The 20,318-nt window shown below is 49.8% G+C and overlaps 1 protein-coding gene across 2 annotated transcripts in view; it reads left to right on the top strand.

The window, feature by feature from the left end:
- Positions 1 to 15,209, top strand: part of Lrrc8b (leucine rich repeat containing 8 VRAC subunit B) — a 49,006-nt gene extending 33,797 nt beyond the window's left edge. For both annotated transcript variants that reach the window (XM_055605523.1, XM_055605522.1), the window contains exons 2-4: positions 398 to 493; positions 3,512 to 5,679; positions 10,958 to 15,209. In XM_055605523.1, the coding sequence (XP_055461498.1) occupies positions 3,535 to 5,679; positions 10,958 to 11,230 (2,418 nt within the window). In that variant the 5' untranslated portion in view covers positions 398 to 493; positions 3,512 to 3,534 and the 3' untranslated portion in view covers positions 11,231 to 15,209. The remainder of the gene's footprint in view (positions 1 to 397; positions 494 to 3,511; positions 5,680 to 10,957) is intronic.
- Positions 15,210 to 20,318: the final 5,109 nt, after the last annotated feature.

Raw genomic sequence — 20,318 nt, 5'->3', positions numbered from 1 at the left:
CAGGACAGCTGCCCAGTCAGTTCTCTATGGTGCAGCAGGAGACTATGAACACAATCCTTTGGTTGATTTTGGTTTTGTGGTTTTAAGTTGGTTATAGAAGTTTCATGGTGCAATAAGCAAGCTGGCAAAAGCAGGTACATTTTGCCAGCACATACAGATTGCATGTGAGGCTGGAGAAGAGATTAACATATGTAAAACACTTGGGAAGGGCTAAGGGTTACAGAGGGCTTTAGCAAGCCCTTTAGAAAAGAAATCCAGGATATGGCCTGGTGCCTGGGGGTGGCGTCCTGTCCATAGACCTTTACTGGGACAAGCCCTGGGTGAGTGTCTCTGTGTGACATTTGGTGGAAAGGGTCTCCGAAAACAGTATCTCCAAGATATTTTTGCTCTCTCACAGAATGAAGACAAACTCAGAGATGGTGTGTCTCAGAAACTTCAAAAGGTGTAGACCCCCCGACTGAGGCGCAGTTAATTTGATTCGCTTTTTCATAAAGTAAGTATGAATCTGTGCGGTGTTGTCTGGTCAGTGTTGGCACGGAGCCTTTGTTGAGCTCTGCTCCGGCTGTCATTTCTCTCTCCCCAGGATCGGTTTGAGATAGTAAATGAATGTGTCTCTCAAGAACTGTAGGGAATGAATAAAATCATAAACTCAGGCTGGGAAAGTCCTTAAAGATATGATTCACTCTTCTTTTCCATTACAAGAAATCCCACTGTAGCCTTCCTGGGGGACAGTCATTTTACCGTGGAGACCAGCTAGGACCGAGGGCTGAAAGCAGATGATTCCAGCCTTACGTCATAGCACATGTCTGTAGTCTTACCACGAATGCAAGGTCAGCCTTGGCTACATATCAAATTTAAGCCAGCCTGGGCAGCATGAGACCCTCCCCCTAAAATATGTCTTCCTGTATAAACCTTCTACCTATCTAGTTCTGTTACTGAAATAAATCCCCACGTTCCTTCCTCCATGAGGTACATTCTGCCATTTCTCGTAAGGAAACAGAAATATCTGTTCACCTCAGATGACATACCAACAGATCAAACGAACTAATTCCACCCAACCCTGCTTAGTAAGGCAGTGAGTTTGTTGGGGTTCTCGTAAGGGGATAGGCTTAGAAAAAAGCTCACAAAAGCTCCAATACTAGCAAACTGCAAATTTGCAGCGCTGTGAAAAAAAAATTCCTCCAACCCCCTAATTCTCCATTCTCCCCCATTCCAACCCCCGTCATCCTTCCACAACATCGGCCAGTGTGCACAGGTTCCTGTGTGTACAAAAGTGTGCCCTTCTATCTCTGCGACCATCACCCCCTCCTCATGTTCCTCCACAGGGGGGAGGCCGTTTAAGGTGGCCACTCCTGAGGTTTTGTCGTCCCATTTCATCTTCATCTGTGTGTTAGGTGGGATCTCACTTCATAGGAACAAAGCTGCTGCCCCCGAATTGTCTGGGATCACTGTTAACATGGCCAAAGGTTGGATCACTATCAGAGCATAATAGTTACCACATGACTGACTGAAGGCATGCGTGCGTTTTTAATATATCTGTTATTACTTTTTAAAAAAGATTTTATTTATCGTGTATACAGTAGTCTGTCTACATGTACACCTGCGTGCCAGAAGAGGGCACCGTATCTCATCATAGATGGTTGTGAGCCAGCATGCAGTTGCTGGGAATTGAACTCAGGACCTCTGGAAGAGCAGACAATGCTCTTCACCTCTGAGCTGTCTCTCCAGCCCATATATGTGTTATTTCATGCAGTAATGTTTTCTATGATCCCTTTTCTATTGTGTTCATGGTCCTTTGAGTTCAAATACCAGAACATTTTATTAGGCTCATGTAATTGTCTTGGGACTGGGCTGGACAGCACAGTTTGCCTTGACACAGGACAGCCTGCAGTGAGAGTGAGGCCGGCTGAGAAGAACTGAGGGTCAGATCTGCCATCCTAGAGTAAAGGACGGAAGCCCTGGCGAATTTTATAGTCAGGCGGAGGAAACATATGAGACACCATTCCCAGAGAAGGTACAGACAAAAAAGCGGGCCTCCATTCCAGGAGGTGAAACCTGGGGTCGAGGGGTATCTTAGGAAGTGGAGAAGCAGGCATTCCATACCAAGAATGCCAGCATGAGAGATTACTGAGCTGTGGCAGCTTCTGTGGCAGGCTCCTGGGACTTAGGCTGCAGCACGTGTAGGACTCGAGGTTGACCAGGAGGACTAGGGAGAACCAGGGAGGCTCCTGTGAGGTATTACTGGTGACGTGGTGCATAGAGAGTAAGTGAGGCCCCGGGAAGGTGGCGACTGGACACTCACAGAGGCAAGAAGAGGCCTTGGATGTAGAACTGATCTGCCCTGCCAGCTACTGTGATTTTTGTTGTTGTCCTAACAAACACTGTGTAAGATCCAAACATTCCTTGTGTGTGAGCCTCTGCTGTCCTACAGGTGGTCTGGATTTTACTAAGTAGCATTTCTAAACAAAAATGGAATAAGCAGTGCTGCACTTGTTTTTGAGAACTTGACCCTTTGGGGATCTGACCCTCATTTCTTATTATGCTTCACCCTCACGGCAGCCAACTGTAACCTTGACCCTCATCCTAATCCCCAGAGGATTACGTGAGATGAAAAGAAAATTCTTCTTGGACCCCAGAGAAGCATGGACACAAGAGAAGGGGGTTCTCAGAAAACAGGACTGATGAGATAATGTAAAAGGCCTGAGGTCCTTTCAGTGTAAGACATAAGGTGCACTTTGGTTCTGAAGGCATGACTAAGCAGCAAAGGGCGCACCGCCATCGTGTGCCCTGTGCTGTCACATTAACCATGAAGCTCCCTGGCTCTCTTCCGGGCTGCTCTTCACCACTCCTTTTTAAACCATTACGGTTGTTTCTCCTCTTTCAAATGCTCCCAAGTTTTCACATAGTCACGTACTTAAGATACATAGAGAAGGCCTGGAGAGAAAGGGGAAATCCGTTCAGCGGCCATTTGCTTTCCAAGCAATGGGCAGAGTCCTCCAAGCCTGAGGGATACTTTTATAAAGCAGTGCTCTCACAGAAAGGCTCTCTGTGGGGGGTGAGCAACTCTCAGGTGGCAAACAACAGTGCCACACGGGCTCTGTCTGGAAAGGGCTTCTTTGGGGATTTTGAGGGCAGGATATATAGAGTAAGAGCAGCCACCGTGGCCTTGGAGTTGAGATCCAGCAGAAGGTAAACTAAGAGCTGCCGCAAGCTCGCCCCTAAAGCCCTTCATACATATGTCTTCCGTATATCCTCAAGCTAAGGAAAAAGCTATGTAGTTCAGTGTGATTTAGGTTAGAGGTGAAGCCAGAGCCTTTCACGCCCCTTGACCGGTCCTGCTCTTGGGTTACCTGTCACCGAGACCCTGCCAAGTGGGTAGGATGAGTATGTTTGAAGCCGGGCCGAGCTGCCCGAGACCCTAGCTCAAACCCCAAGTGCCAGGGAACAGGAAGGCCCAGGAAGGCACGCCGGAAGGGTTTCAGCAAGGCTTCTTTCCTTCTCTCCGCCCCAGCCCCCGCCCTCTGCCAGGGAGCCATGATCACACTAACTGAGCTGAAATGCCTAGCCGACGCGCAGTCATCCTATCACATCCTGAAGCCCTGGTGGGACGTCTTCTGGTATTACATCACCCTCATCATGCTGCTGGTGGCCGTGCTGGCCGGAGCCCTGCAGCTCACCCAGAGCAGGGTGCTCTGCTGCCTTCCGTGCAAGGTGGAATTCGACAGCCACTGTGCCGTGCCCTGGGAGCTGCTGAGGGGCGGCGAGAACGTGTCCTCAGCCCCGGGCCTGCTGTCGCCGCTGCCGCTGCCGCTGCGGATCCAGAACGACCTGCACCGGCAGCAGTACTCCTACATCGACGCCGTCTGCTACGAGAAGCAGCTGCACTGGTTCGCCAAGTTCTTCCCCTACCTGGTGCTCCTGCACACGCTCATCTTCGCAGCCTGCAGCAACTTCTGGCTCCACTACCCCAGCACCAGCTCCAGGCTGGAGCACTTCGTGTCCATCCTCCACAAGTGCTTCGACTCCCCGTGGACCACCCGCGCCCTGTCAGAGACGGTGGCCGAGCAGTCCGGGAGGCCCCTGAAACTCTCCAAGTCCAAAACCTTGCTCTCCACCTCAGGGGGTTCCGCCGACGCCGATGCCAGCAAACAGTCCCTGCCCTACCCACAGCCGGGCCTGGAGCCACCTGGCATAGAGAGCCCGACTTCCAGCGTCCTGGACAAGAAGGAGGGCGAGCAAGCCAAAGCCATCTTTGAGAAGGTGAAGAGGTTCCGCCTCCACGTGGAGCAGAGGGACATCATTTACCGGGTGTACCTGAGGCAGATCATCGTCAAGGTCATTCTGTTCGTCCTCATCATAGCCTACGTCCCGTACTTCCTAAGCTACATAACCCTCGAAATCGACTGCTCGATTGACGTGCAGGCGTTCACGGGCTACAAGCGCTACCAGTGCGTCTACTCCTTGGCAGAGATCTTCAAGGTCCTAGCCTCCTTCTATGTCATCTTGGTGATCCTTTATGGCCTCACCTCCTCCTACAGCTTGTGGTGGATGCTCAGGAGCTCCCTCAAGCAGTACTCCTTTGAGGCGCTCCGGGAGAAGAGCAACTACAGCGACATCCCCGACGTCAAGAACGACTTCGCCTTCATCCTCCATCTGGCCGACCAGTACGACCCGCTCTACTCCAAGCGCTTCTCCATCTTCCTGTCGGAGGTGAGCGAGAACAAACTGAAGCAGATCAACCTCAACAACGAGTGGACGGTGGAGAAGCTGAAGAGCAAGCTTGTGAAAAACGCCCAGGACAAGATCGAGCTGCATCTCTTCATGCTCAGTGGCCTTCCGGACAACGTCTTCGAGCTGACGGAGATGGAGGTGCTGAGCCTGGAGCTCATCCCCGAGGTCAAGCTGCCCGCCGCCGTGTCCCAGCTCGTCAACCTCAGGGAGCTCCACGTGTACCACTCATGTCTGGTGGTCGACCACTCCGCCCTGGCCTTCCTGGAGGAGAACTTGAAGATCCTCCGCCTGAAGTTCACCGAGATGGGGAAGATCCCTCGCTGGGTGTTCCACCTGAAGAACCTCAGGGAGCTCTACCTGTCGGGCTGTGTCCTCCCCGAGCAGCCTGGCACCATGCAGCTGGAGGGCTTCCAGGACCTGAAGAACCTGCGGACCCTCCACCTCAAGAGCAGCCTGTCTCGCATCCCCCAGGTGGTGACAGACCTGCTGCCCTCCCTGCAGAAGCTGTCCCTGGACAATGAGGGAAGCAAGCTGGTCGTGCTGAACAACCTGAAGAAGATGGTCAACCTGAAGAGCCTGGAGCTGCTGGGCTGCGACCTGGAGCGCATCCCCCACTCCATCTTCAGCCTGAACAACCTGCACGAGCTGGACCTGAAGGAGAACAACCTGAAGACGGTGGAGGAGATCATCAGCTTCCAGCACCTCCCCAGCCTGTCCTGTTTGAAGCTCTGGCACAACAGCATCGCCTACATCCCGGCGCAGATCGGCGCGCTGTCCAACCTGGAGCAGCTGGTCCTGGGGCACAACAACATCGAGAGCCTGCCCCTGCAGCTCTTCCTCTGCACCAAGCTGCACTACCTGGACCTAAGCTACAACCACCTGACCTTCATCCCAGAGGAGGTCCAGTACCTGGCCAACCTCCAGTACTTCGCTGTGACCAACAACAACGTGAGTAGCCCCGTCCTTCCTTCCTTTGGCTGGTCCGAGGCTGCGCGAGCCTGTACACCCAGGGGTCTGAGCCTTCTCCCAGCTCAGCCTCTTCCCCTGCGATCTTGGCAAATTACCAAAGCCCTGAGTTGTTATACAAGTTATCACGGGTATTCTGTGAGCAAACAGTGGCTCAGCAAACGTTCTCTTTATTCTCTTTCCCCATTTCCTGCACAAATATCACAGTTAGAGCATTTAAACTCACTAATTAGTGATGGCGGGGCTGAGTTTTGTTTGGGAAGGTCTTGAGGACTGAGGGAGCTTGGTAAGATTTTCATTCTACCAAAGATAGCCCCTTTAAACTGATGGTATTATGAATTATTCATAAATTCTTTTTATAATGCTGTAAGAAAAAAAATGCTTGCAGGTCTGCCTGTGCATCTAAAAAGACAATTCTAAATGGAAGGCCTGGTTGTATGTGATGCCAGAGGCTTCTCAGAGCTTCTTCCCAGCATCCACACTTAAAAATGAACCGTAATTTGCAACAGTGAAGGAAAGTGTAACTTCACAGAAACAAGAAAAAGAAAAACTAAAGAGTAGTTTCCTACTTTAAACCGTGACAGAGGGGGACAACAAAGGAAAAACTCCTTCCAGTCTGATGGCAAAGAATGACTAAAGTGTAAGTGGGAGGGAGAGTGAACCCAAGAGCCTGGGACTGGCCTCTCCCGCTGAATGAAGAGGGGGCGCTGCTGTTTTCTTCCAGCTCATCCCAGAACACGCATCCTCCAGACAAGCTGCTGTTGCTCTTTCAGAATGCTGAGACTCATACATAAAAGAAGCGTGCCCACCGCGATAAATGAGAAGTCCCTCGGGGCATGAGGTTTTACAGTTACAGCAGGGCCAACGTGGACTAGCAGTATATATGAGAATTACCTGAAGAACTGATTAAAGTACATAGTGTAGGGCAACTCTCTGCCAACACACACACGCTCACACGCACACACACACACAGGGGTGGGGGAGGGAGAGAGAGAGCATATGATTAAGTAGAGCCAGTGGAAGACACTCTTGATTGCATCCCTGAAGTCTCTATAAAAATCACAAATCTAAAGGTTGAGCGGTAAACTAGCTTGGGTCACATTTTCTCCTTTGTTACAGCTAGAGTAAAAAGTGTGGATAATTATCTGGGAAAGCACGGATTCTGTTTGTGATGCAGTGAAATGGCCACATGAATGGGTGGCAGGACGTGCCTTATTTAATGTATAAACAGGTGAAATCTTTTGGCAGGTAAACTTAATGAAAGCTTAAGACCATTGGTACTGTCTCTCAAGGGTAGAATTAATATTGTGCTGTCATTTACAGTCAGGCCGTAGTTGGGTATGGACTCTCCACACTTTGTATGTTTTTTACAAATTAAAAAAAAAAAAAGTTATAGGTTTTAAACAGCTGGTGGCTGGCTACGCTGGGGCCATGATTAGGCAAATTTAGACCGTTCATACTTCTGATGCCAAGTTTCTTGACTTCTTGGCCATTTCCGAAAGCGCTGTCATGACAGAAGGAGGACGCATTACAGCATAAGAAAGTTTCAGCTTTCTCCTAGGCCAGGGTGGAATGGAATATCCCAGGTGCCTTGTCTCGGAAACCCGAGCATTGGCCTATGGCCACCCATTCTCAGGGTGAACACGACACCTGTAAACACTTTCCTAAGAGTGTGAAGTCAGAGACGGAAGTAGCCCCCTCGATCCCCGCACACCACCACGTGTGTGTGTGGACAGTAAACTCTGATCATAGGCCGTGGGCCGCAGAAGACCAGAGCTAGGGTGGCTCAGCTGGCATAGGTGCTTTCCAGGAGCCCCATAACCTTCATGGTGGGAGCAGAGAAGAAATGGGTTACAGTTGTCCTCGGACACCTTTGTGGCTGGAATGCACCCACCGGCATAAACACACACAATCAATGAACAAATCAACAGGCGCAAAAGCGGGAGGGGCGTGAGAAAAGGGCCAGTGGGAGGGAGAAGAGGCAGGAGGATAATGGGACTGTCATCAGTGTGTGTGTCAGGAATTGTGAAAGAGTGAGTAATTTTTTAAAGCACTGTTCTAAGAAGGAAATGACCCGCTGACAGGACAGTGTGGCCTGATAGCGGTAAGCTGGAGGAAGGCGGAGAGAACATCTTCAGTATCATAGTGTTGAAACATCTGAACGCTTGGTGAACAGGGCAGTTGGGGGAAGACTTCTCCTCTGGCCACAAAGTCCGTAGGAAGCAGAGTGTGCTCTTGACGTGAAGGATGGAGCCGACTTAGGGCCGAAGCTGTCCAGATTCATTTTCAGCCAATCAGTGGGACCGGTGTTAAAGAAAGGTGGAGGTTCGTATTTCACGTGGAGATGCAGATATCAAAGTACCATCCAATCTTGAAATCCTCATGGTCCCATGAGGGAGTCTACAATATTCCTGAAAACATAAGCGTTCACAACGGACGCATCAGTACCCATTGTAACGTGAATAAGATCCCATTTACTAAGAGGATAACAGGCATCTCATCTTGTAGCATCACAGGAAAGTGAAGTCGGCAAAACCCAACCTGGAAACAGGAAGAAAGGAAGGCGACTGCGGGGAGAGGCCAGAGCAAGCACAGAGGTGCAGCGCCCACAGCGCCCTCTCTCATCCATGCTGGGCCTGGGTACCGTTCTGGGAACTGCTCCAGCCCTTGCCTCTCAGAGGAGGCTCCTTAGTGTTCCTGTTCTGCGGCAGCTTCAGTTCCACATTTGTATATGATGAACACCCGATTCTTGCTTCCGGAATGCCCATTCTCCAGATGCAGGGGACCTGGGGACTCAAGAATCTGGTAGGGTCTGCAAGGACATGCATCTGCTTCCCACTGAGTCATGAAAAGAGTGTCCCTAAGCCCGGCAGTCCTCCAGGGGACCAGTGTTCATGGCAGAGCCTCCAGAGCCCCCTGCACAGGAGGGTCATAGGGCTCTCATAGCAAGCATCCGGTGTGTCTTTTTGAGTCACATTTTCATCCTAGGATTCCTCGGTGCCTTTCATGTGTAAATACACACTTCACTTCTCCAAGAGGAGAATTGATTTGCCATGTGTTTGGGCAAGATACCTTTTTCTTAGGAGCTTTGGGAAGAGTGACTTGTCCCATAAAACATACCTTAGTGATGAATGTGGTCAGGTATGATGCAGTCAGGAAAGGCGCATGTTCAGAGAATTACATACAGTCTCATGGAACTTATTTTGAAAAACGGGATCATAAGTCCTTCGAATTTACACCATCAAGGGTGACCTTGAACTCTTGTAAATAGTTCTGGCTAGAAGTGCTTAAGTGAAGGGGAGGCCTGGCTGTTAAAGCCCCTTCCTAACGGAGGGCAGGCAAATTAGGACCCTCTCCTCAGCTCAGGGTCTTCGGAAGTCACAGACACCGCAGATGCAGGCCATGGAAGAAGACTGGGAATCTAGAGGCACAGGCAGGAGAGAGCTGAGGACCACCACTTCCGGATGAGCACCTAGGGGAAAAATAGGTCCCGTTACACGCTCTGGCGCCGCGTGCAGCTGGATGCAGTGGGGGCCAGAGCGCACATCCTCGGTATAACGGATCTTCTTTACACAACGGTGTTCCACCAGAGATGCTCCTGCTCCCTCGGCAGACATCAGCTGAAGATAATTTTGGGCAGTTAAAGCCACAGAGGAGAGTGTCACTGACAGCTGGAGACAAGGAAACCCGGTCAACATCGCCACATATAGAACAGCCCCACAGCCAGAAATGTCCCACTGAAAACACCCGAGCCTGAGTTTTTCCGCAGACACAAAGCCGGGAGGGCATGTGGGGTGCTCAGTGCGTCATCCCCCATGTGTGAGCATCCTGGCACCATGAAGGCCATTCAGCATATGGTGCCTGGGTGCTAGGGAAGCAAGCCCCCCTCTACCCCACTCCCACCCCAGGGTTCAGCACACCTATCGGGACCCAGCCCTGAGGCACAAAGCTGTGACAGGGATGGCTTTCGGAGCAGCTCCATCTGTGCCTTTCTCCTCTGCCCGCCCCTCAGTATGAAATCCTCGCAGGTGGCAGCTCACGTCTGTGCCTGAGAAGAAAGGCAGTAAGCACACGATTTTCCTTTGCTAATGTCTTGCTTTAGTGCATACAGTAGCGCAGACAGTAGTGACCAGTGCTGATGTCCGCCATAGCAGTGTGAGCATCAGGCTTGTTTTCACGGGTAAACGGGGCTGAGCCAGGGGGGGAATGAGCAGACAAGAGGCGTTTTGAGCATGATGAGCATTTTCAGTGCAGTTTTGCGAGTTTGAGTTTGAGTTTACGAAACGTGTCCTGGAGGAGAACTCTGCCCCTCAGGGCTGGCGCAGTGAATTTGCACTGAGCCAACAGAGGATGCTGAAAGAGCCCCTCTCTGCCTTTCATCCACACACAGCAAAGCCACCTCCTGAACCAAGGAGCTAATGCTTGCACATTGCCCTGAGCCAGTGTGGGTGGGCTTTCCGGTCCGAGGCTGCTGCTCCCTCCCGGGGCTCCGGGCCAGGGATGAGGTGAGGGGATCGCGTGCAGTGAGTCCATTCCGTTGCGCACGCATACACTGTGCTGGTCGTACACGGGGGCGCTCAGGGGAGCCACTCCCAGGCTGACCCAGTTTGTACTTTGTTCACCTCACAGTGCTATACGAATCCTTTCATGGCTGTGAGGGCACAAGAAGACACTCAGACGTGTGTCTGCGAGGAGCTGAAGCATACATGTACACATCGCCTTTTTTTTTTTTTTTTTTTTCATCTGCTTTTGCTGACTACTGAAAATAAATGTTTGGGTTTCATCCTCTGAGAAAAGCAGTTTAGGAAATAGCCCTAGCCTCCTCTCAGGAGGCCCTGTGGGGTTGCTCATGATTAGCACGCTAAGATCTTCATGGGGACTCTGGAGAGTAATTTATTTCTGATCCAGTAGTCAGTAATTACAATTCTCCTGTGTCACTGGCTTGTTTTCTTTACTCTTAGAATCAGTGACTATATATGTACTTTCTCTTTAAGAATCACATCAAGAGTGTTCAGAACCAAATTGTTTGCCCACCCACACTGAGGAGAGCATGGACGTTCACAGAGGCCCTGGCCACCGGCTACCCTTACCCATACTCTCCTTTCTCTGTTTACAAGTTTACAGTCATTGCGGTGTCTTTCCCTGTGGGCCTGCAGGCCTGTTTTTGAAGAACAGGAACTGGAATGTAAGTACATGAATGAATGTGCTATCAGAGCCGGTCGGTCCAAACTGGTTTCTCCTGCTTCCTTTCTCCTCGTAGATCGAGATGCTCCCAGATGGGCTGTTCCAGTGCAAGAAGCTCCAGTGTCTACTTCTGGGGAGAAACAGCCTAACAGACCTGTCCCCTCTGGTGGGTGAGCTGTCCAACCTCACCCACCTGGAGCTCATTGGGAACTACCTGGAGACGCTGCCCCCAGAGCTGGAAGGCTGCCAGTCCCTGAAACGGAGCTGTCTGATTGTCGAGGACAGTTTGCTCAGTACCCTTCCGCCGCCTGTGACAGAGCGCTTACAGACGTGCCTGGATAAGTGTTAACCCTCAGGTCAGGCTCACGGCAAAAGCAGCTGTAAAGCCAGGCACCGGGAAAGGAGAATGGACTTTCCTCAGTTATCAAGATGAAAAATGGCCGCTGATTGTGGCACATCATAACCAAAATCTTACAGATAACTCATTTCAGGATCTAAATCAAGTAGGAAAAAGATGTCAACACTGGAGTTTTGTGAGTAACTGATTTTTAATTATTGAGATGCTACAGACAGTATGTGTTGAAGGTGGATTGAGAGGCGTGCAATTATGGAGACTTTTATCTTCAGGACTGCATTTTTCCTCTCTCTTTTCGCCCATTACTTATTTGCACACTTGTTTTCACATGACTTCCTAATTTGATATTTATCACCAAGCCCACGAAGACTCCTCAGTATAAATTTCCTTGACGTATGCTCTCCACTGGCTTTGATTTCTGTCCTTTCACTTTTTAAGCAGAGTGTACCGTGCTTGGCAGAGTTCCATCTTGGCCTGCTTCTCCTTTCCTTTGTCATTTTGCTGGAATCTTCATCTGGTTTTCTCTGAACAACAGCGAACATCCCTGGGACATTTGGCGTTCACCTAGAACAGGAGCCAGGGTTTCTAGGGCACGTGACCCAACTTCCTAAAAGTCGGTATGGTCCCGAAGTACCTTCTTGTCGGTCCTCAAAGCCTTTTGTAAATGTTAAGAATTTTATATGAAACACGAAATATTTTGTACTGTACGGTCTCATTCTATCCCTGTGAGCACGCTTTCTGTACGATGAGCATGTTCATCTCTGTCGGAACTTAATGATTCCTGGTTTGGGCTCATTACAACTCTCATGTTTGTATGCATTCTGCTCCAAGGGTTTTTGTACTCTGCAACTGACCCCTTTGGGGTGACAGAGCCTTGTGCTTTGCTCCCCTCGGCCTTTGAGGGGCTCCCTGCGAGAGGACAGGGCTGCAGCACCACCTACCTCTCCCTGCCGCTGCGCACGCATGCGGGTGATCCTCAGCCACTCCCGGACTGCGATGGAGGGGAGGGCAAGAGCTGGGCTGGGAAGTTGACTGGAAACTGCTCTGTAGAAATAGAGTGAGCACTAAATAAAAATGTGGGTCTCCTCCATCCGCGTGGCCTCTCGACGCGACGCCAGCGGGCGCTGTTGCTCAGCCCCTCGCTGAGCCCGCCTAACTGATGCCCACCCGCGCCCGGCATCTCCTGGATACGCCGTGCTCCTCCTGACAGGGAGCCATGTCTGCGGCCCCTCGTTACCATGCAGATTGTTGAATAAATAAAATGGGCAGGCTAGCTTGGGGAAGCGGATGCTGCTTTGCGCTTTTCTCTGATGGGTCTAGGCATGACGAACCCACCTCTTTTCAGACCTGACTGTCAAGCAATCTATTAACTGCAGCTACAAAAAAAAAAAAAAAAAAAAAAAAAAAAAAAAAAAAAAAAAAAAAAACAAAAAAAAAAAAAAAAAAAAAAAAAAAAAAAAAAAAAAAAAAAAAAACTGCGAACACTGTGGGGTCAAGAATCTTCTGAAGAGTCTCCTAAGAACAGAACCGCGGTGTGCAGTTTTTCTCTTCATTTGTTCTAGAAAGATGAGAGTGAGTCTTTGAAGCAGATGAAATGCCTGTCCCCTGACCTGCCACACAGGCCTGATGCTCAGAGAAAAGAATGACATGGAGGACACTTGAGTAAGGTTAGTGACAAAGAAGATACCGAAGGCCCAAAGCTGCCTGACACACCATGGATGTCAAGGAACCAAGTGAAAACAGTCATCTTAGCAAAGCTCGCCCTGTTAGAATGCTCTCGGGGGGCCAGGGTTGGCTGAGGCAGCCTCCCTGGGACCTCACGGGCAGGTCCTGGTGTAGCCAGGGCTTTCTTATTTTCACTTCTTTAAGAATGGTGAGGTGATGGTTAATGTTCTCCAGTAGAATCATCATATGGTCCAATTTCGACATTGACTGGAACTACCTGAGGTTTTTGAACATAAACCTTGCATGTGAGAGGGGTTTCAATATTATCAGCCATACTTCATATGAAATGAAAGACCCCACCCTCTTCTATAAGGAAAATTTCAAAAGTTGAGATTTTCCACCCTTCACCTGATAAAAGAGAAAGCCCCCGTGCCTTGTTTCCAAGTTAGCTAACTCTTCCTACCTCCTCGAAGCATTCCCTGGAAGGACCCATCACGAGGTCTGAGCCGTTGTCACTGGCAGAAACCATACTGCTCTTGATACCACAGCTTTGAAATCTCTTTTGTATTCATCACTTATGCAGCAATGCTGAGGCAGCTTTTAAAGCTAACACTAAGACAATGACCAACACACTACCGCCTGACACACAGGGATGTGGGTTAGCACTGGCTCTGCGAACCTGAGTGTCCACAGTCACCTAACTGGAGAAAATGAAATCTTCCAAATTATCATGATACGAATTTTCCAAAAACCAAATGTGAAGGATCAAAAACAATACTACAGTAATATGGGTCAGTTGCTTGCACACACAAATACAGAGAATGCACATGCTTCGTACCTGCAAATTTCAGTTTTCAGTTTCTTTAATTCATTACTTTTAATCATGAAGTATTCCGTTTCCTTAGTTATGGTATTTAAAATAAAAGCAAACAGTCTAGTTTGAGAAGGCGCTTGTGTTTCTACAAAGGTACAGCCATTCCCTCACCTCCATCGGGGTGGGTTTCTGCAGCACAGTGATACTGCATTTTCTTTTTGGTCTCCTGTGTATCAGCATATTTGTTACTGTTAAACAGACTGGCTCAGGGTACACAAAATCCTTGGCGTCTTGGTGAAGCAGCAAGCTCTGATTTGTGTGCTGCAGTGCGCTAACGAAGTTTATGACGTTGTTCTTTGGTCATGAAGTGGCTCTGCTCATGTTTTGTAATTCAGATGCCTTGTTTAACTAAAATAGCGCATCATAGTGATAGGTTCATTGAAACAGCCAAACACTTACTCTGTGCACTTGACCTTATTTCTTTATGACGTAGCACTGGTCCACCCACATGCGGTGTCCCCGTCCTCACCCACCTCGTGAATCTGACGGGCACTGTACAGTGGCGGTCTGTTGTGTTACAGCGTCTGCAGTGACCCCTGGGTGAGGGCAGTCCTTCATCCCCATTATAACACCCCAGCTTCTGGTCCCTGCTTCCATTAACTGCACGTTGCACTAGAATCTATATAAGTTCCAGAAAAGTAAATGAGACTAAACAGATGGAGAAAAGAAGATTTCTTTCGCATCCTGAAGGAAATACACATATCTATATTATATTTATATACACAGGATAAACCCTGCTGCAGTTGTCCTGGGTGATAGTGTCCCTCTTCTGTACCGTCCCATGTCTGGGAGAGCTGCGGGATGGTTTCCTTCCTGTCTCTTGTCCACAGCATCTCCGTCCAGTGACATCGTCTGCTATGTACCTTTCACAATGGACGCCATGACTGCATTCTCGTCAGCTTCTAAAACTATGAACAACTTCATCAACATGGGAGTATTAACACAGATTAAATGAGCCAGAGTACCGAGGTGAGGTGGCTTCTGATTGAACTTTGTTTCCGGGTGAAGTTTTGAATTTAACACAGAATAAACCGCAGCTGAGAAAAACAAGCATGAATGCCTCCTGCATGTTCACTACTTCTAGCAGACATGGTGTGATTTTAAAAACGCAGAAGTGTGTAGCGGTGGAGTGGGTGTGTCTGCGCTCACGTCTGCTGTGCCACGTTCACGTGTACACTAAGACTTGAAACTCCTAAGTAAAAAGATGGACTGATCTTGAGTGGAGACATTTTGTTGTTTAATCTTTCCCATATCTTTGGAAATGTATATCTGGAATGAATTACTAGAAAATGCAAAATTATGTTCAGTGCTTTTGGCCCCTGGATTGAAATCCCTACCCTTCAGTAGATTTGGGTAAAATTTGCTGTTTTTAAAGTATGTTTTGTGTAAAAAAAAAAAAATGAGATTTTTATAATAAATGGCAAATAAGATGAATCCCTAGAAAGGGACTGGCCTGGGTTGTTGCCTCGTTCTTCTGTTCAGCTTCCAACAGCATCTGCCATCTCTCACGCCTCACGCAGTTGTACTGCTGGTCAGTAACATGATGTATTTTTATGTTTGCAGGTAAATCTCAGTCTTTGGGTTTTCCTAATTTGCAGTAATGGCCACAGAATCACAAGCATTGGACTGAGGGTGGATTGGCGCTGCCGTGCGCGGGGACTGGGAGAAGGAGCAGCCTGTGCCAAGTCTACGGGGCCTTTTCAAAGCAGTCTGCCCCCACCTTTCCTCAGGAAGCCTCAGGGTTAGATGCTCAAGACCCAGCTCTGCCCCTCCGTGCTTGCTGCCGGCACCTGTTCCTTCATGTGCTTTTTCCACCAACGCTTCTGAGCACTGTACAGATAAGTGAAATCTAAGATGAACCTTCTACCAGTTCATCCTCGTTAGGCATGCTTGTCGCAGAGGATTCGGCACACATTGCTCTAGACTCTCTTCCTCCTCTTTCTTCAAACCCCAAACTTGCCAGGTCACCTCTGTTTCCTCACTATCTTTTCACTCTTCCCTCCAGCTCTCTGCCTGTCCCACGTTCTAAACCCTCCCAGAAATTTCTCTTCCGGAAGTTGTCAGGTAAAAGCGGTGTCTCAGACTCAGCCTCCCCAGCCCAGGTAGCTCTGGCAATATGCACAGTTATCTTGCCCAGCCTCCTCACCCAGGGAGGGGGGGACTTAAAGCCACATGTGTGAAACACCTGCGTGGTTCCAAAGCAGCCCAAGCTGGAGAGCAGCTGTTTGGGGTCTAAGCTCTCTCCCTGCTGTGGTCCTCAAGCCAAGTTTCCTGTTCACTTTAGTTTCCCCTTGCCTTGGCTTCACCCAGACTCAGTTACTCCATCCCAAGAGAGGTGTGCAAAGGATGCTCCACGCAGGGCCTCCTAAGTGAGGCGTGCAAGGGATATTGTTCCATGTGAGGCCTCCCAGGTGAGGTGTGCGGAGGACGCCTATGCGGGGCCTCAGCACCCACTGCTGGTCAGCCTCACCCATCCCTGGATCCCATCTCCAAAGGAGCTAAGTGGATACTGGTGCAAAGAGGACACTGCTTTATGCTCAGCAAAGTCCCTACGTTCAACATTCTCTCTTCCCAGAAAGGTAGGTTTGTTTTTGTTTTTGTTTTTGCCACATTTTCAAATCTGAAGGGACAGGATTTACTCAGCTTGTTGAATGGGATCGGAGCCAGTGTCCCCTTTCAGCTACTAAGGAGCTGCAGTTGAAAGCTGGAGTTAACAGCCTCCGCATTCCCAATGATTCTAAAGACGTTTAGTCCTTCTGCAGATTAGCAACCCTAGGCCCCTGTCCAACTGTACTAACGTCTAGTTCGGCTTGGCCTGACACATAGCACCTTGTTCTTGGCCACAGCTACTTGCTTCTTAACAGGAATTAGCAAGCAACTAATTAGAGGGTGATGTCGTTCTTGGAATGCCTGGCCGGTGTTAGAGAGCAGGAGAAAGGCCTCCCTCCCGTCGTTACCCAACTGCACCACTAGGGGGCATCAGGCCACCTGCGCGAAAGGAGTTGCTTGCCCATCTTTCTGCTCAAATGGTTTGGCCTGGCCCAGCCATGCTAGGGCCTGGTGCATAGACTATGAAAGACAGCAGCTGCCTCTTGCTTCCCAAGTCGGTCAAGCTAGCTTTCCACAGAGTACTGCGCCTTTCTTGCTCTGTGCAACAGGAGAGCTCTGTGGTCCCTTCCATTTCCATATCCTAGTTTCTGTCCTCTGAGCCAGCAGCTCACTCTCGAATCTAGCTCTGCAGCTATACAACTCACCAGCGAGAAAGCACCGTGGAGAGATTTCTGAGAAAAGGTCAATGGTTTGAAGGAGCCAGCGACCCTGCTTCTGCTGTGCTCACAGGCTCTAGGGAGCCCGGAGCACACAGTTAGTCCAAGCCTCCTGTCTGGGAGAGCCCAGCCACCTTTGCTGCCTGCCTCGCCAGGTCCAGCATGTTCCTTAAGAGCCTGCACCCCTTTGGGTCACAAACCCACAGGGCATTGCTGACTTAGATGCCTGTTCTCATTTCACACATACGCAGCCCAGCTCCCAAAGACATCGTCAGTGGGCGCGCCTCCCACGGGCTTCATGGACGTCACTGGTGCTTACAGCATAAGCAGGCAGGGACTCCATTTTATAGGTGAAACGTAGGTTCAGGCAACTTGACTATCATATTGGATCGCCTGTTAGACAACACAGAAAGTCAGCAGGGCAGCTAGGTTTTAAGCCAGACACAAAAACTTGCACCAAATCTTTATATCTATTCTATGTATAACTTCATATGTCTAAGAAGTTTGGGGGTTTTGACTGTTATAACAGCCTTTCTAATTTGAGTGCTGAATGAATATTCTGGAAAAGACTCGGTATGCAAGCACATGCCACGACACACAACGCAGCTTTAAACACATTTCGGTACAGACACATCATCCAAATGACTGCTATTGAACTGCGTGTGCCGACGCATGCAGAGCTTTCACTTCCGTCGCCTAACCTAAGCTTTGTACACACCTGCTCTCACTGCAAGCATGGCGAGCCCCACTGGGCAATGCGGCCTGGGACCTCTGTCTACCTAAGAGCTGCTAACACTGTGGTCTTGCCTCCAGTTGCTGAGGAAGCTCCCAGTTTGCGTTTTTTTTTTTTTTTTTTACTGGCGACGATTTAGTCCCTGTAAGCTCTGCTCTATTACAGGAAAATGCTGGCAGGTGTCTCAGAACTCCTCACAGGCTTCTGCCTCACCACCCTTAGCTGTGGGCTTAGCTCTTCCGAGCCTGGGGAGGAGCTGCTCAGAGCTTATCGAGTTCATTCTGTGTTCCGGATTAGATCTGTGGCCCGGGCTTTGCCTGTGCTGACTGCACCACAGAGCACAGAGAGAGGTGGACCCAAGCTCTCCCAGTCGCAGCTGGGCCATCCTGGCGCTCCTGGTTCCCCCCCAGGTTCTTCAGATTGCTTGAGGCCTGTAGCATGTGAGACCACCACACGGCTGCCCACACCGATGGCTCACACCAGGGGCCTGCTGCTCTCAGGGGCCCTGAGATTAGCTGAGATCTGCTAACGAGAAGGTGACTTACTTACATGCTTCCATCATACAAACTGTTTTCCTCCTAGAAGATTAGAAAGGCAGCCCTTTCCCTTCGTCCCCTCTTCAGGTAAAGATGCATGACTGAGGGGATTTTAGGTTTGTGCAGAGCTAGAAATGAGCTAAACGGCCTGGGCCTTGTAGCAGATAATCAGAATGAGCCAGCATTGGGACATGCCTGGAGAAAAGCAACGTGCTTCCCGGAGTGACACATGGCTCGGGGGATCTGGCTGTGTGAGGATGGTGAGGGGCAGAAGAGGTGCTTGTGCCCTCTGTGCGCTCAGCATCCCATCATTTCCACTGTGCCGTGTCCCTGTGCTGGGGGGGCATCTGCCTGACCCCGAAAGCTGGCGGGCCTGCTGCCGTGTTGGTGTGGGGTGCGACTGAGTAATCTTCATGTCACTCATTTCTTTCTTCAGCCTTAGAAATGATTCACTTTCATGACACACAAACAAAACATCACAGTGTAGGACTTGGAGCGCCTTCAGCTCGGGAGCGTAGGATTGTCCTGCTGTCCTGCCGGCATCCCTCCGAGAGCCAGGCACACAGTGAAGAGAGGCTGCTTAGGACAGGCTGGCATGATGCTGACCTGGCAGTTTGCAGAAGTCCTGAGCTTGCGCAGGTAAACAGGCGGCTTTAGCACAGCCCTGCCCTGCACAGAAAATACTTGGTATCTTGCCACTGAGGACACCAGCCTGATGACCCCTGAGTTTGACCCCTGAGGCCCGTGTGAAGGTGGACGGAGAGAACCAGCTCCGCAAAGTTGTCCTCCAACCTCCACACGCAAGCTATGGCAAGCATGCCCTCTCCACCCACACACTACACATACGTGAATACCTACACCTAACGTTCCCAAGGAACCCTTCATAGGTTGCCACCCTGACTCCCAGTGCTGTGAGACGGTCTTCTGGGCCTGCTCATTCTTCCTCAGTGAGGATTTCAAACATGCCCGCACAGTCCGGGTAATTTCTCTGGGCTCCCTGCAAGTTTCTATTCATCTGAATCGTCCATTTGAGCGACGGCCGGGTTCCCACTTGCTCTCCATGGTGGCCGCAGGCCTGAACGTCACCAGAGTACCAGCTTGGCACGAGAAGATTGTGCCATTGCTTCCTGCCACTGCCCAGCTGTCAGTCACACACATTTATGATGCTCTGGTCTCGGCCTGGAACTCAGGGTAGAACACGTCTGAAAGCATCTAGGTCCAGAACTCAGTAACATCCTGCTGTCTTGGGTTTTTTTTTTTTTTTTAAATCCAATCTGTGTGATGAGTCCTGTGACTTGGCTTGTGTTTGGAGTGATCTGTCTGATGCCATTTCTCCTCGACATTCAGAACAAGATACAATCTTTTCTGAGTCAGCTACACGAAGTGGACTTTTCCAAGTGTAAAGAAACATCTGTCCTCCATCTGCCAGGCCTGGAAACCAGGACTTTAAATTGAGTTCTGTGTAAGACACTAATGCCTGTAAAGGGCAAGAGATCCTTTTTTGGGGTGTGTGTTTGGGGAGACTAAACCCCTGATAAATGTCAAATAGCGTCTTTCCATCTTGCATGTCATCTTTCCAAAGGACACCCCCGAAGGCCACTCTAATGAGAACATAAGCTCCATACCCAGCCAAACACTTGTGAAATGTCTAATGTGCCATCTGTGTAGTGATAGTTATTTAACCATGATAATTCTTGGATAGGTAAAACAGAAAATACTCGTACCTCCCTTAAAAGATAACATTCTCTGGAAGGCCAACACGAAGGACTCTCTGCTCCTCTCGATGTGTCTGCTGATGATGTGAGAGGCAGAGGGCCAGGTCCCTGGTGTAAGCCTACGAACACAAGATTGGTGCTCAGAAGCCTGGGTTGTACACCCTGATGCCACCAATGAGTGTGGGATGCTGGGAGAGCCACGTGCCTCCCCGTTCAGCTGGAAAACAAGGAAATGAGGCCAATCTCCCAGATAACATCATGAGGCTCAAGGGAGATGGATGAATTCCCTTGGC

The sequence above is a fragment of the Psammomys obesus genome, unplaced genomic scaffold (assembly GCF_907164565.1).
Source record: "Psammomys obesus unplaced genomic scaffold, mPsaObe1.curated_primary_1811, whole genome shotgun sequence".
Lineage (NCBI taxonomy): Eukaryota > Metazoa > Chordata > Mammalia > Rodentia > Muridae > Psammomys > Psammomys obesus.
This window is presented reverse-complemented; position numbering and strand designations above follow the sequence as displayed.